Genomic DNA, 13,829 nt, shown 5'->3' with positions numbered 1-13,829 from the left:
TACTTTAGTTACTTCCTCAAAAAATTCAATTAGGTTCATTAGACATGACCTACCCTTTACAAATCCATGTTGGCTCTCTTTAATTTTCTCACATTTCTCTAAGTGCTCAGTTACTCTTTCCTTAATTATAGATTCTAATAACTTCCCCACAACAGATGTTAGACTAGCAGGTCTATAATTTCCTGGTTTCTCTCTCTCACCTTTCTTAAATAATTGAGTTACATTTGCAATTTTTTGTCTTCCTTTGCTGTTCTTTATATTTCTCCCCTGGTTCTACACTATTCTTTGCACTTTGGTATGCTCTTTCCTTTAGTTTTATGTTATCTCTTACCTTTTTTGTCCTCGATGGTTCTTTTATTTGGTAAGTAGAGCTCATGCTCCTTAGCGGTATATACTGGCCCTGTATTAAGCTAAATTCTTTTTTGAATGCCTCCCTCTGTTCATCTGTAGTTTTACCCGATAACAGTTTTATCCAGTTTGCTGTCGTCAGTCTCTGTCTCGTCCCCTTAAAGTTAGCCTTACCAAAATCTAAAATCTTAGCAACTGTGTTAAATTTCTCCTTTTCAAACCTAACATTGAATTCGATCATATTGTGATAACTGTTAGCTAAATGTTCCCTTACTGTTAGATTATTAACTAAGTCTAGCTCATTGCTCATTACTAAATCTAGGATGGCCTGCTCTGCTCTCTTGTTAGTTCTAGAACACATTGCTCCAGAAAACTATCTTCAACACACTCAAGAAATTCACTGCCTTTCTGACTTGAGCTACTCTGCTTTTCTCAATCTATATGAAAATTAAAGTCTCCCATTAAAACAACTCTGTTTTTGTTACACACCTCTCTAATCCCTGAATTAATACATTCTGCCCCTTCATTGTTGCTATCAGGAGGCCTATAGACAACTCCCATTAAAGTTTCAAGTTCTCTCATTCCTTAGTTCTTACTATGGAGTGTCCACTGATTGCTTTCCCTTACGTATATCCTCTCTTACTAATGTTGTAATAGCATCTTTAATAAATAAGGCTACCCCATATTACATGGAATTACATAGAATGTACAGCACTGAAACAGGCCATTCGGCCCAACAGGTCCATGCCGGTGTTAATGCTCCACACAAGCCTCTTCCCTCCCTGCTTTATCAAATCCTATCAGCGTATCCTTCTATTGATTTCTCCCTCATGTGTTTATCTAGCTTCCCCTTAAATGCATTAAATGATCTGCTGTGATGAGATGACTCTTCAGTTCAGTGATCTCTAATTAAAATATAAAATTCAAGCAGCGCAGCAAATAAGTACTCATGTCTTTAAAACAGTATGATTAAGAATCAGGTGTGAGAGAAAATCTCCTCCATGCTATATATTTAAGCAATGCTTGAGGTCCTGAGTATCTGAGGTAAAGTAGCTGTGTGTTGAGTCACACTTCAATGCATTTAATCAAAATGCAGAAGCCGTTTTGCAGAGGTGTAATCTGTGATTATATTTTTGTAATTTAATTTTCTGAAAAAGACATTTATGTAACCTCAATAATTCCCTGGCTTCTATTTATTACCCAGTAGGTTGTCATATAGAATTGAGTTTGAAAATCAAAAAAAGCCTTTTTTTCCTTCGATCTAAAAACATCCAGAGTCACATTTTATTTGACATGGTGATCTATTGCGACATCATCAAATCGGAAACGTAACTCAGAACCGGCCCTAATTAGGCCCGTTGAGAAATTGTTGTGCAAATTCTAAATGTATCCCATTCAAGTCTACTTTGATTCAGGGGTGCCGACTCCTTTAAATAAATTCAGCAGTTTATGCTGCCACATTTTGTCATTTTTTGCCAGCTATATTAGACGATCCAGAAAACTAATGGCAGGCTGGGGGTGGGGGCGGTGTGGATGGCGTTAGGTGGGGGAAGGGGAGAGAGAGAATATGACCTCTTTTCTGAATGTGAGTTTGTCCAAATCTCTGAGTTCCGATAATTGTAATATTTGGTGTCTGTTTGAATTAGGAGGGTACTCGAGAAATAACCTGTGGCTGAGAGCGAGTTCATTATATGACAAGACTTACCAAAAAAAAACACTTTTGTCTGCAGTGATCTTTGTCTCTCCTCTCCCCCACTTCGCTGAGCCAGAGTTTAATTTTCCCCACTGTTAACTTTAAGTCTTTGCTGGCCGATGGCAATCAAGCTTTGAAACCAAATAACACAATTTATTGTACCTCTCTGAGTAAATACTATCCTTCAGACACTTCAGCATCATGTGCCTCCTTTACATTCTCCCGGCATGTGCTGCTGACCTTATTACCCTTCAGACCTATCACTCGTATCTAATGCCAGTATCTTTGATTTGACAACTAACCTCCTGTCCCTGGATTCATTTAAACATTGTTCCGTTTTTTAAAAATGTTTTCTTATACTTCAGACCAGCTATCTTTTTGCATTACTTTAGCAAATCTGTTCTTTTCAAATTGTTCATGGTTTTAATGAATGCATTTTCTCTTATGTCTGTACAAGCTTGAGTGCTTTATATTATGACCACCCTCCAGTCTGTCAAAACCTATGGGCTGCTACATTCCTCTTCCTTCTATCTCATCAGTGCCAGTCAAATCACATTTTGCATCTACTTTTCTCACAGTTGACCTGTTATCCTCAAGAACTTGGACTTGACAATGCTAGCATCTATTTGTTTTTCATTTAGCTCAGTAGATCCTGGTTCATTTCAAGTGTTGTGCATCAGTGCAGCACAAAAGCCATCTCCTCATCTTGTATCATGTCTGTCTAAAGATGAACCACGATGCACTATAGCTGTATACCACCAATTCTAAGAGAAGCTCTTGTATTGTAATCTAATATGCAGTTGTGTGAGATCTTTTTAAGGATTTGTACATATAATTTTAACCAATCCTTTTTCTGTGCAGGGAAGCTACAAGAGCAGGCATCCAATCAAAACACATGGTGCACTTAATCACAGGCACTTACTATATGAGCGCTGGGCTCGTTGGGGCATGTGGTACAAGTACCAGCCATTAGACCTCATCAGGTAGGAAGATCACATCGTAACTCTGCCTCTTTCTTCTAACTTAGCCATGTTGATTACAATCATGCACAATCAATTCATGTCAAATGTCATGTTATTAATATTAATCATCAACATTCGCTTATTTGGATGGCACAGTGACTTTTTTTTTAGAATCATAGAATGGTTACAGCACAGACGGGAGGCCATTCGGCCCGTCGAGCCCGCGCCGGCTCTCTGCAAGAGCAATCCAGCTAGTCCCACTCCTTCGCCATTTCCTCGTAGCCTTGCAAATGTTTTCCCTTCAAGTACTTATCCAGTTCCCTTTTGAAAGCCAGGATTGAATCTGCCTCCATCACCCCCTTCAGGCAGTGCATTCCAGATCGTGACCACTCTCTGCATAAAAAAGCTTTTCCTCATGTCGCCTTTAGTGCTTTTGTCAGTCACCTGAAATCTGTGTCCTTTGGTTGTTGACCCTTCCCCCAATGGAAACTGTAGCCTAATTTCTGCAGCCAAATTCCTTATAAGCTTTTTATTTTGATGAAAGATTATCTGAAAGGCAGACTGTTATTGCTTTAATTTGTTGTGCTGCTGAAATGGCAATATTCATACAATGGGAGTCTTGAGTGCAATTTAGATTAGAAAAAATTGTTGACTGTGTGATCTAAAAAAGAAATATTTGAACGAGAGGAGTGAACAGATCCATTATTAAATCCTAATTGATCAGAAGCAAATGCAAGGGCTTTGAATAAATAATGGGTTGAGTTTTCCATTTCTGTTTACTTGTCTACTTCTCATATGTTGGCCTAGAAATTCGTTTAGTCCAGTTTTCTTGCACTAAATGGGTGCAGAGAATGATCCCTGTGCCCGAAGACTCCAAGGATCAAATATGTGTCCGCTGGTTACCAACCCTCTGCCACTAGAAACAGTTTCTCCTTATTTACTCTATCAAAACCGTTCATGATTTTGAACACCTCTATCAATCTTCCCTTAATCGTCCCTGTTCTAAGGAGAACAACCCCAGCTTCTCCAGTCTCTCCACATAACTGAAGTCCCTCATCCCTGGTACCATTCTAGTAAATCTCTTCTGCAACTTCTCTAAGGCCTCCACATCCTTCCTAAAGTGTGGTACCCATAATTGAACACAATACTCCAGCTGAGGCCTAACCAGTGTTTTATAAATGTTTAAGCGTAATTTCCTTGCTTTTGTACTCTATGCCTCTATTTATAAAACTAAGGATCCCATATGCTGTTTTAACAGCCTTCTGATTTGTGTATGTGCACCCCCCCAGGTCTCTCTGTTCCTGCACCACCTTTAAAATTTCATTGATTTTTGCCTCTTTTCATTCTTCCTACCAAAATGTATCACTTCATATTTCTCTGCGTAAATTTCATCTGCCATGTGTCTGCCCATTTCACCAGTCTATCTATGTTCTTCTGAAGTACTTCATTGTGCTTTGGGGCATCCTGAAGACATGAAAGGTGCCATATAAATACAATTTAATTCCTTCCATGTAAATCAGGAGGGACCAGAGAAGCATAAATAGTTTAAAGGGCTCGAAAATAAGATCAAATAGCAGTTTTTATATTATTCTTTTAAAGATTTTGGGCAGCCTGGCTTTAAAAGATAATCACCTTGTCCCATTCATTATTCACTTTTCATTTTTTGTGTTGATACACTATATTCTTGTGCATGTAGTGCATAATTCCTGTAGGACTTCATTTCCTGTCTCATTTACTATTCTCCACGTCGTTTACTACATTTCCAAGTTTCATGTCATCTGCAAACTTTGAAATTATACCCTGTATACCCAGTCCAGGTCGATAATATATATCAAAAAGAGCAGTGATCTTAATACTGACCCAAGGGGAACACCACTTTATACTTCCCTCCAGTCTGAAAAACAACTGTTCACCACTACTCTCTGCTTTATGTCCCTTAGCCAATTTTGTATCCATGCCGCTCCTGTTCCTTTAATCCCATGGGCTTTAATTTTCCGAACAAGTCTATTATGTGGTACTTTATCAAATGCCTTTTGAAAGTCCATATGCACAACATCAATTGCACTACCCTCATCAACCGTTACTTCATCAAAGAACTCAATCAAGTTAGTCAAACACGATTTTCCTTTAACTGACTGTGCTGACTTTCATTTATTAGCCCATACTTTTTCAAGCGCCAATTAATTTTGTCCTGGATTATTGTCTCTAAAAGTATCCCCACCACTGACGTTGGGCTGACTGGCCTGTAATTGCCGAGTTTATCCCTCTCCCCTTTTTTGAACAGGGGTGTAACATTTTTAATCCTCAAGTCCTCCAGCACCATCCCCATATCTAAGGAGGATTGGAAAATTGTGACCAGAGCCTCTGCAATTTCCACCCTTACTTTCCTTCGTAACCTAGGATTCATCCCATTTGGTCCGGGAGATTTTTCTACTTTGAGTACTGCCAATCTTTTATGTATTTCCTCTTTATCTATTTTTATCCTATCCAATATCGCTATTTCAATGCTATTTGTGGGACCTTGCTGATCACGAATTAGCTGCCGCGTTTCCCTACATTACTGCAGTGACTACACTCCTGAAGTACTTCATTGTGCTTTGGGGCATCCTGAAGACATGAAAGGTGCCATATAAATACAATTTAATTCCTTCCATGTAAATCAGGAGGGACCAGAGAAGCATAAATAGATTAAAGGGCTCGAAAATAAGATCAAATACCAGTTTTTATATTATTCTTTGAAAGATTTTGGGCAGCCTGGCTTTAAAAGATAATCACCTTGTCCCATTCATTATTCACTTTTCATTTTTTGTGTTGATACACTATATTCTTGTGCATGTAGTGCATAATTCCTGTAGGACTTCATTTCCTGTCTCATTTACTTCCCATCACACTTTAGCTGCCCTACTTTAGCCAACACACTTTAGCGTATCCCATGACTCATTATGAGCAATGACATGGGGGATCTGCTAATAATTTTCCACTGGTTATAGCACCTTTGAACATATGCACATTTAAAATAGATTAAGACCTTCAACCATTCATTCTTTAGCTGTTTGAGGTTTGAAAGGCCTTCTAGGATATTGTAGAGTTTTTCATCTAAGGAGGTATCACTGGCTTCTGTTTTGCAAATATTATTTATTGCAAGTGTTTAAAAATATTTCAGTGGAATAAAAATCAGGCGAGTTCAGTAAAGGGTTCTGTCAGGTTACCGCCCAGCAGTGTGAATTCGGTGTTGACTTGTGTTCTGTCGGAACATGTCTGATTTTGATTAGTTCTGGTGAAATCATGTGCTTAAGTACACCCCTGAATTTTTGCATTGTGAAACCATCAGGAATGCACCACATGTGACCGTTTACACCCACATTGTATAAGCCTCAGACCGAGTTTGTCCTTCAGTAATTTTGGGAAGGTTAGCCTCTCCTCTAGTTGTGTTTATTGACTTCTAGAGGTGAGGAAGGATATTTTTGCCTTTATTTTTTCAGTCTTTTAGCTGTTAATCTGTTTTGGTGCATTCCTCAGAGCTCCTCCCTTACAGCCTTGTAGGGGCCATTTTTCTATTACTTCACGTTCATTAGGAGAAGACAAAATCTCTTGCCACAAGTTCTCAGCTCTCAAACCATTAGTTAACCTGCATAAACTAATCACCCCAACTCAATAAAACCAGTCATGGTCACTCCTGGGGAAGGAGAGGTTGCGGGAGTGAGGGGTGCGGGGATGGGGTCTGAGGATTGCTGGGGGGGTGGTGGTGTGGTGACGGCCGATCGCAGGGAGGGAGAGGTCGTGGCAGAAGGTTTCCTTGAGGGGCCGAGGGGAAGCACTCCGGTTCCTCTTGGCCCACAAGCAATGCTGGAAAAAACACTTAGCGGCTGGAGCCGGCAACTCTCACCTCCCTTCAGTTGCCTGGTTTCCCGAGCCCTAAGAAACCCGGCCCACAGACGTTGAATTCAAATGGCTCCCAAAATCTGAGGAACGGAGCCTCATTTAAATATTATAATGATGGATCCGTCTCTCCAGAGCGGGTTACTCAAATGCGCTCAAACCCACCGCGGTTAAACCTGAAGACGGTGCGTTTGCAGCGGGTTAGAGTGAGGTTTCACATTTTTACTGATTTAACCCCCGACCTTCTCCTGCCTGTTGTTGGGGGAGGGGGGATGGGGGGTTAAAATTCCCCCATCGTTTGTTCCAACGTAAATGGGGATAAAATTAGATCCATTCTCTCCAGAGCGTGGAGACTGTCTAGAGGAAAGCAGGGCATGGCATAGAGAGGGGAACAAGATCCTGAAGCCGTAATATTGCTATATTTAAAATATTTCTCAGCAAGTAAACTCAATACAAATTCAACGTAGTGCACTGAAGAAGTTATAATCAATAAGGGCTGTCTTATATATAATATATTATGTATAATAAGGGCTGTATTTTCTTTGTCTGAGTGTCCTAGGCCCAACCATCTTCAGCTGCTTCATCAATGACCTTCCCTCCATCATAAGGTCAGAAATGGGGATGTTCGCTGATGACTGCACAGTGTTCAGTTCCATTCGCAACCCCTCAGATAATGAAGCAGTCCGAGCCCGCATGCAGCAAGACCTGGACAACATCCAGGCTTGGGCTGATAAGTGGCAAGTAACATTCGCGCCAGATAAGTGCCAGGCAATGACCATCTCCAACAAGAGAGAGTCTAACCACCTCCCCCTGACATTCAACGGCATTACCGTCACCGAATCCCCCACCATCAACATCCTGGGGGTCACCATTGACCAGAAACTTAACTGGACCAGCCATATAAATACTGTGGCTACGAGAGCAGGTCAGAGGCTGGGTATTCTGCGGCGAGTGACTCACCTCCTGACTCCCCAAAGCCTTTCCACCATCTACAAGGCACAAGTCAGGAGTGTGATGGAATACTCTCCAATTGTCTGGATGAGTGCAGCTCCAACAACACTCAAGAAGCTCGACACCATTCAGGACAAAGCAGCCCACTTGATTGGCACCCCATCCACCACCTTCAACATTCACTCCCTTCACCACCGGCGCACTGTGGCTGCAGTGTGTACTATCCACAGGATGCACTGCAGCAACTCGCCAAGGCTTCTTCGACAGCACCTCCCAAACCCGCGACCTCTACCACCTAGAAGGACAAGAGCAGCAGGCACATGGGAACAACACCACCTGCACGTTCCCCTCCAAGTCACACACCATCCCGACTTGGAAATATATCGCTGTTCCTTCATTGTCGCTGGGTCAAAATCCTGGAATTCCCTTCCTAACAGCACTGTGGGAGAACCATCACCACACGGACTGCAGCGGTTCAAGAAGGCGGCTCACCACCACCTTCTCAAGGGGAATTAGGGATGGGCAATAAATGCTGGCCTCGCCAGCGACGCCCACATCCCGTGAACGAATAAAAAAGGGGTTAAATGCTTTATGTTTGTACAATTTAAGAACAGCTAATCAAAATGGCAGCACAGTCTGATTTTCTTGTGAGCAACATGACTTTGAATTTGCAGAAAGCCATTTCTTTAACATTGTAAATTTAGTTGCAGTGGCCTTTAAAAGGATTATATAATTCCAGTGACAGATCTATCTGTAACCATAGTTGGGCAGAGGTGGTGGTGGTTGTTGATGAATGATCTTTGCTCTACATTAGCATCTTTCCTTTATCAAAAACTCATGGCTGAATGATTAAGATTGTGTGCTGCTCCTAGCCCTTCATGAATCTTCCTTAGCAAGGCATAGATCATGAAAATAATAGCTCTTGCATATCACTGCCTGAAGCCGGCTAAGAAGAAGTGGGACTCAGTTAGAGCATAAATATTTAGGCTTTGGTAAAAGACCCTGACAGTGAAGAGAAGTGAAATGGTATTGCCTTGTAGAAATACTGTCCCAGATTACTTGAATTGATGGTGCATATAGTCTCAGTAATACCTATATATTTAGGCTGCAGTTATATTGTCACATCAGCATTGATGCAAAGTGGTTTTGAATGCACATTGTAATGAAACTGCCATTACAACGCTGGAATCAGATTGGTAATCTGATTCCCAAATGCACTGAATTGAGAATTGTCACCTTCAGGAGATAACATCACATCCAGGAGGTGTAAATCTTGGACTGCACATTGGGTGTAGAATGATTCTATTTTAATGTATATTTTTTAAATGCCCAAGGAGTCTGTTGGACCTCCTAGGAATTTTAATAAACTTGTTTTTTACTCTTTTTAATGTTATGAGATCAATTTCTCGCTCTCATAACATTAAAAATTAGCTGCTTGTTGAAAGGAGCCCTGTGTTTACATGTTGTAAACAATTTTACAACACCAAGTTATAGTCCAGCAATTTTATTTTAAATTCACAAGCTTTCGGAGACTTCCTCCTTCCTCAGGTAAAAGGAAGGAGGAAGTCTCCGAAAGCTTGTGAATTTAAAATAAAATTGCTGGACTATAACTTGGTGTTGTAAAATTGTTTACAATTGTCAACCCCAGTCCATCACCGGCATCTCCACATCATGTGTTTACATGTGCAGAGATCCATTGTCACTGAGCCCAGTGTGAGATGCAGTCATGCTGTATAACTCTGGTTTGCCAGCTGAGCATCACACTATCTGGGGTACAGCTTCTATCGGTAGTACAACTGCAGCCTTCCACCTTGAACCTTGCCATTAATATGAATCAAAGTGATAATATTAGAACAAATGTAAATTTGCCAGTTGTCAATTCCTTTACTCCTATACAGAGTTGGCACAAATATGCACCACTCAGGAGCACTAACTGCCGGTGTAAAGTGCAGATCTCAAATTGCAGTGACCTAATTTCCAACAAACTTTTCCAACATTGTAAATGTAAAATCTCAGCAACACTACTTGCATTCTTAACTACCCACCGACTAGCTCTCGCTATTGGCAAGTGTAAAATAATTGGCTTTTTACACATTGCTCATGATCTATTTTCTTTTCAAATATTTGAATTGCTAGTAAAAGAAAGAACATGCATTTATATAGCGCCTTTCATAACCTCAGGACACCCCAAAGCGCATTACAGCCAATGAAGTACTTTTGAAGTGGTGGAGGGAGTGCACATTAAAATAAAGTTTTGGGGGGAAAAGTTCGATAAGGACCATTTTTGGGCGCGAGTAGCGTGATACGATATTACCCCATACCCGATGGCCCCTGCAGACAGCACGTGAATTTCGAGCTGCCCACTACTTACCATGATATCTCCGTGCAGCCTCTCAGCAGCGCGGGTATCACTGGCTGCACGGAGAATGAGGAAGCCGGAAATGGGGCGTGCTCAGTGCGCATCATCGGCAGCCTGCACCTCTTATAGGTGCAAGTGCACATCTTAAATGGGACACGCACAGTTCGCTAGAAGGAAGGAAAGTTGGCCGCAAGGATGGCAGGACCGGTAGGAGAGCGGGCCCCATGCTTCTCCAATGATGCACTGGAGGCCCTGGTGGAAGGGGTGGACGAAAGGAGGGCCAACATGTACCTGCAGGGTGGCGGGAGCCCCTCCAGACTGCAGCTCCGCAGGCATTGTCAGGCTGTGGCGCAGGAAGTGAATGCCAGGAGCATGCAGGTGCAGTGCCGAAAGAAGTTCAATGATTTGACACGAGCGGTCAAGGTGAGTGAATGCAAGTATCAAGTGGCACATCCTACCAACTGCACCACTGCTCCACGCATCACACCCCCTGTCACCCTCCCACCAACAAACACTGTCCATCCATACACAATGCTGCACTCAGCATGCTGCATCTCACCCACACATAGTACCATACTTGCAGGCCACGTAACCACAACTCACAGGTCACACATGCTGGCAGCTATTCGACCACAACAGGCACATCACCCACACACCTTGCAGGATACTCACTGACACACTGTCCTCTGTCTTGCAGGAGAAGGTGGCGCATAACAGCCGGCAGCAGGAGAGACCTGAGGGCGGACGGGGATGCTTACACGTCCTCACCCCCCTAGAGGAGACAGTGCTTCAGATCATTGGGCAGGTCGTTGCTGCAGCTGTGACAACTGCCGATGAAGGGGGGGTCTCTGCATATCTAATGCTGCTTCTCCTTTCCCACATCTCCCTCCTCCCATAATCTTTTCTGACTCGTGATGCAGATGCTGTTGGCACGCACGTCCTTCTTGCTCCTCTCCCCGCTCCACAACTCAACCTGTTCCCCTTTGTTATTGCAGATACCCAAGAACACATGGCGGCACCGTCCATGGAGAAAGAGGAGGAGGGGGACACTGAAGCCGCACCGTCACTCGATCTGTCACTTGATCTGACACCAGCTCAGAGACTGACACTGCACATCCTTTAGAGACTAGGTTATTGGAGGGATCTGCACCTGGTGAGACTCCAGGCACAAGTGCGCAGGAGCTGGGACGGGGGGAAGGAATACCGCAGGTGTCAGCTCACCGGAGGGCGAGGCCACTCACTAGTTCTGCTGCAGAGGAGTCAGATGAGGACTTTGATGGGCCAGGCTACAGAAGATGGTTGATAAATGCTGGCCTCGCCAGCGACACCCACATCCCATGAACGAATTTAAAAAAAATATGTGTACACCACCAAATGCTTGGGGCACTGGAAAGCCTGCCTGAAAGCCTGCGCACAATGATAAGGGGCATGGTGGAGTCAAGCTCCAACTTGGCACGGGGCTTTGTGCAGAGCTTGGAGCCCATCCTTTCCAACATGGAACGGGTGGTCACTTCCATCAGCACACCTGTGGAACCCACTATGACGCAGCGTCTGATGACTGATGTCGCGGCTTCCATTGCAGCACAAACCGATATCATCAAAGGCCTGCAAGTTACGGTTGCTGCTCAGACTGCTGCAATGGAAGCTCAGACTGCTGCTATCGTGGCTCTGGGGACCACTGTTGCTTCCAGGGCGTCACAGCACTCCAGCAATCCGTTCTCCAGCTGATTACCAGGATCGCTGAGACGCCGCCCTGCGAGAGTGGCAGTGGCGCCATGGCAGTCGGACCTGCTGTCGTCTCTCAGGACGACAACGTTCCTGCTCCCATCCCTGCCACTCCGCCAGTGCCCTTGTTGTTGCCTATCGGCCAGCCAGGCCAGACTGCTGCAGCCCATGCTGGGATGGTGCATTCTGAAGCCGGGACCTCCCGGCCCAGAGCTGCTCGAGGTCATCCTCCAAGGCCAACTGCACGCTCCTCCATTGAAGACCAGCAGCCTCCCACCATCCAGGCTTCAGCCACTGGGGAAGTACCTTGTAGGAGCATCAGGATAGGTAAAGGCACATGCACAACAGGCACTAAGGCAATGCACAAGAGTGAGTAGTTCTGTTCTGTTTCCTTAATTTCATTTATTTATTGATAAATCTGACTTTTGAATTTGCATTTGGTGGTGGTTTTTATTTGTGTGATGAGCTGAGGGGGAAAGCAATATGCAATCAGATGGAGGGTGATTTGATTGTCTTGTGGGAGCGGACAGGTGGGGAGTGTAGGACTGTTGCTGAGTTGGGGGTTGTGGTTGACATTATTGATAGCAGGCATGGATCAGGCGAGCACACAGAGCCCTTGCAGACAAGGTCCCTGTTGCACCCTTGCGTCATCCTCCACTTCCTCTTCCGGCTCCTCCCCCTCCTCCTCCTCCTCTGAGGAGGCCTATGGTGTGCTCCACGACGTTGCATGTGGCAACATGGCTCTCATTATAGACCGAAGTCATGAGCTATGGCATGAGGGGATAGCCCTTGTTGCCCAGTAGTCAGCCTTTGACTGGACTGCCGCATGACAAAGGCGTCGTAACTGCTCCCAGGGTAGCGGGCATTGACCTCCATAATTCGACGCATGTGATCGCACACCAGCTGCATGTTCAGGGAGTTGCAGTCCTTTCGGTTGACAAAGAAGGTCGAGTTGATATTTGGAGCACGCAGGGCAATGTGCGTCCGGTCAATGGCACCCTGTACCATGGGGAAGCCAGCAATGCGAGCAAACCCCCGTGCTCACTCATTCAGCTTGTCTCTGTGGAGAGGGAAGGTGATGAACCTGTTCCTCATCTGGTCCAGTGCTTCTGTGACCTCCCTATGCAGCAGTGCACTGCACACTGCGAGATGTTGCACATGTCACCAGCAGAGGCCTGAAATTATCCTGAACCGTAGAAATTCAGCACCACAGTGACCTTCACAGCCACAGGCAATGCTGTCATCACCCTGCTCTGAGGATGCAGTTGTGGCCGCACCAGTTGACAGATCTCGGTCACAGCTTCCTTGGTGAACCTCAGGCATCGGATGCAATTCTCCTCGGTCACGTTGAGATTGGAGAATTGGCCCCAGAAGGCCCTCATTGGGTAGGGCCTCCTGCTCAGTGCCCTGTGCCTCCTTGTCCTCTGTCTCCTCGCAGCTTGACCTGGTGTGCATGGTCCCAGTCGTGCTCAATGCCCAGCGGGAGCCCTAGCAGACCACCCATGGTTGCCAGGAATGTTGTTCAACCACGGTTGAAACTTTCCGAACCTTAAGGGACTCTCAGTAAGAATAGGGAGCTTCAAAAAAGATTTCCTATTCCACCAGCAGCCAGAAGCAATAATCCAGCATCTATCCTGCAACACCTGCATGGTCCCTTTAAATAGTGCTTGTGGGGGGGTACTCCAGGCATTCTAAGACACGTTCAGGTGGTTGGGGTTAAGACCATGCATTGAGTTGAGCGTTAAGGTCCAAAATGTGTCGATCACTTTAAATCAGCATTGCACTGATTGCACGCATTTTCTCCCTACTTTACATGCTTATGGCATTCGGTATTTGCCCATGCGCTAACTCCTATACCAGGGTGGTGTCCGGCGCACGTCACGCTGGAAACGTGCATGCGCAGCCAAGACGC

The 13,829-nt window shown here is 44.5% G+C and overlaps 1 protein-coding gene across 1 annotated transcript in view; it reads left to right on the top strand.

Moving 5' to 3' along the window:
* Positions 1-13,829, top strand: part of ano3 (anoctamin 3) — a 415,131-nt gene that overhangs the window by 259,243 nt on the left and 142,059 nt on the right. Inside the window, exon 11 of the mRNA XM_067994093.1 lies at positions 2,903-3,024. Coding sequence (XP_067850194.1) covers positions 2,903-3,024 — 122 coding nt within the window. The remainder of the gene's footprint in view (positions 1-2,902; positions 3,025-13,829) is intronic.

Source organism: Heptranchias perlo, chromosome 12 (assembly GCF_035084215.1).
Source record: "Heptranchias perlo isolate sHepPer1 chromosome 12, sHepPer1.hap1, whole genome shotgun sequence".
NCBI classification, from domain to species: Eukaryota; Metazoa; Chordata; class Chondrichthyes; order Hexanchiformes; family Hexanchidae; genus Heptranchias; species Heptranchias perlo.
This window is presented reverse-complemented; position numbering and strand designations above follow the sequence as displayed.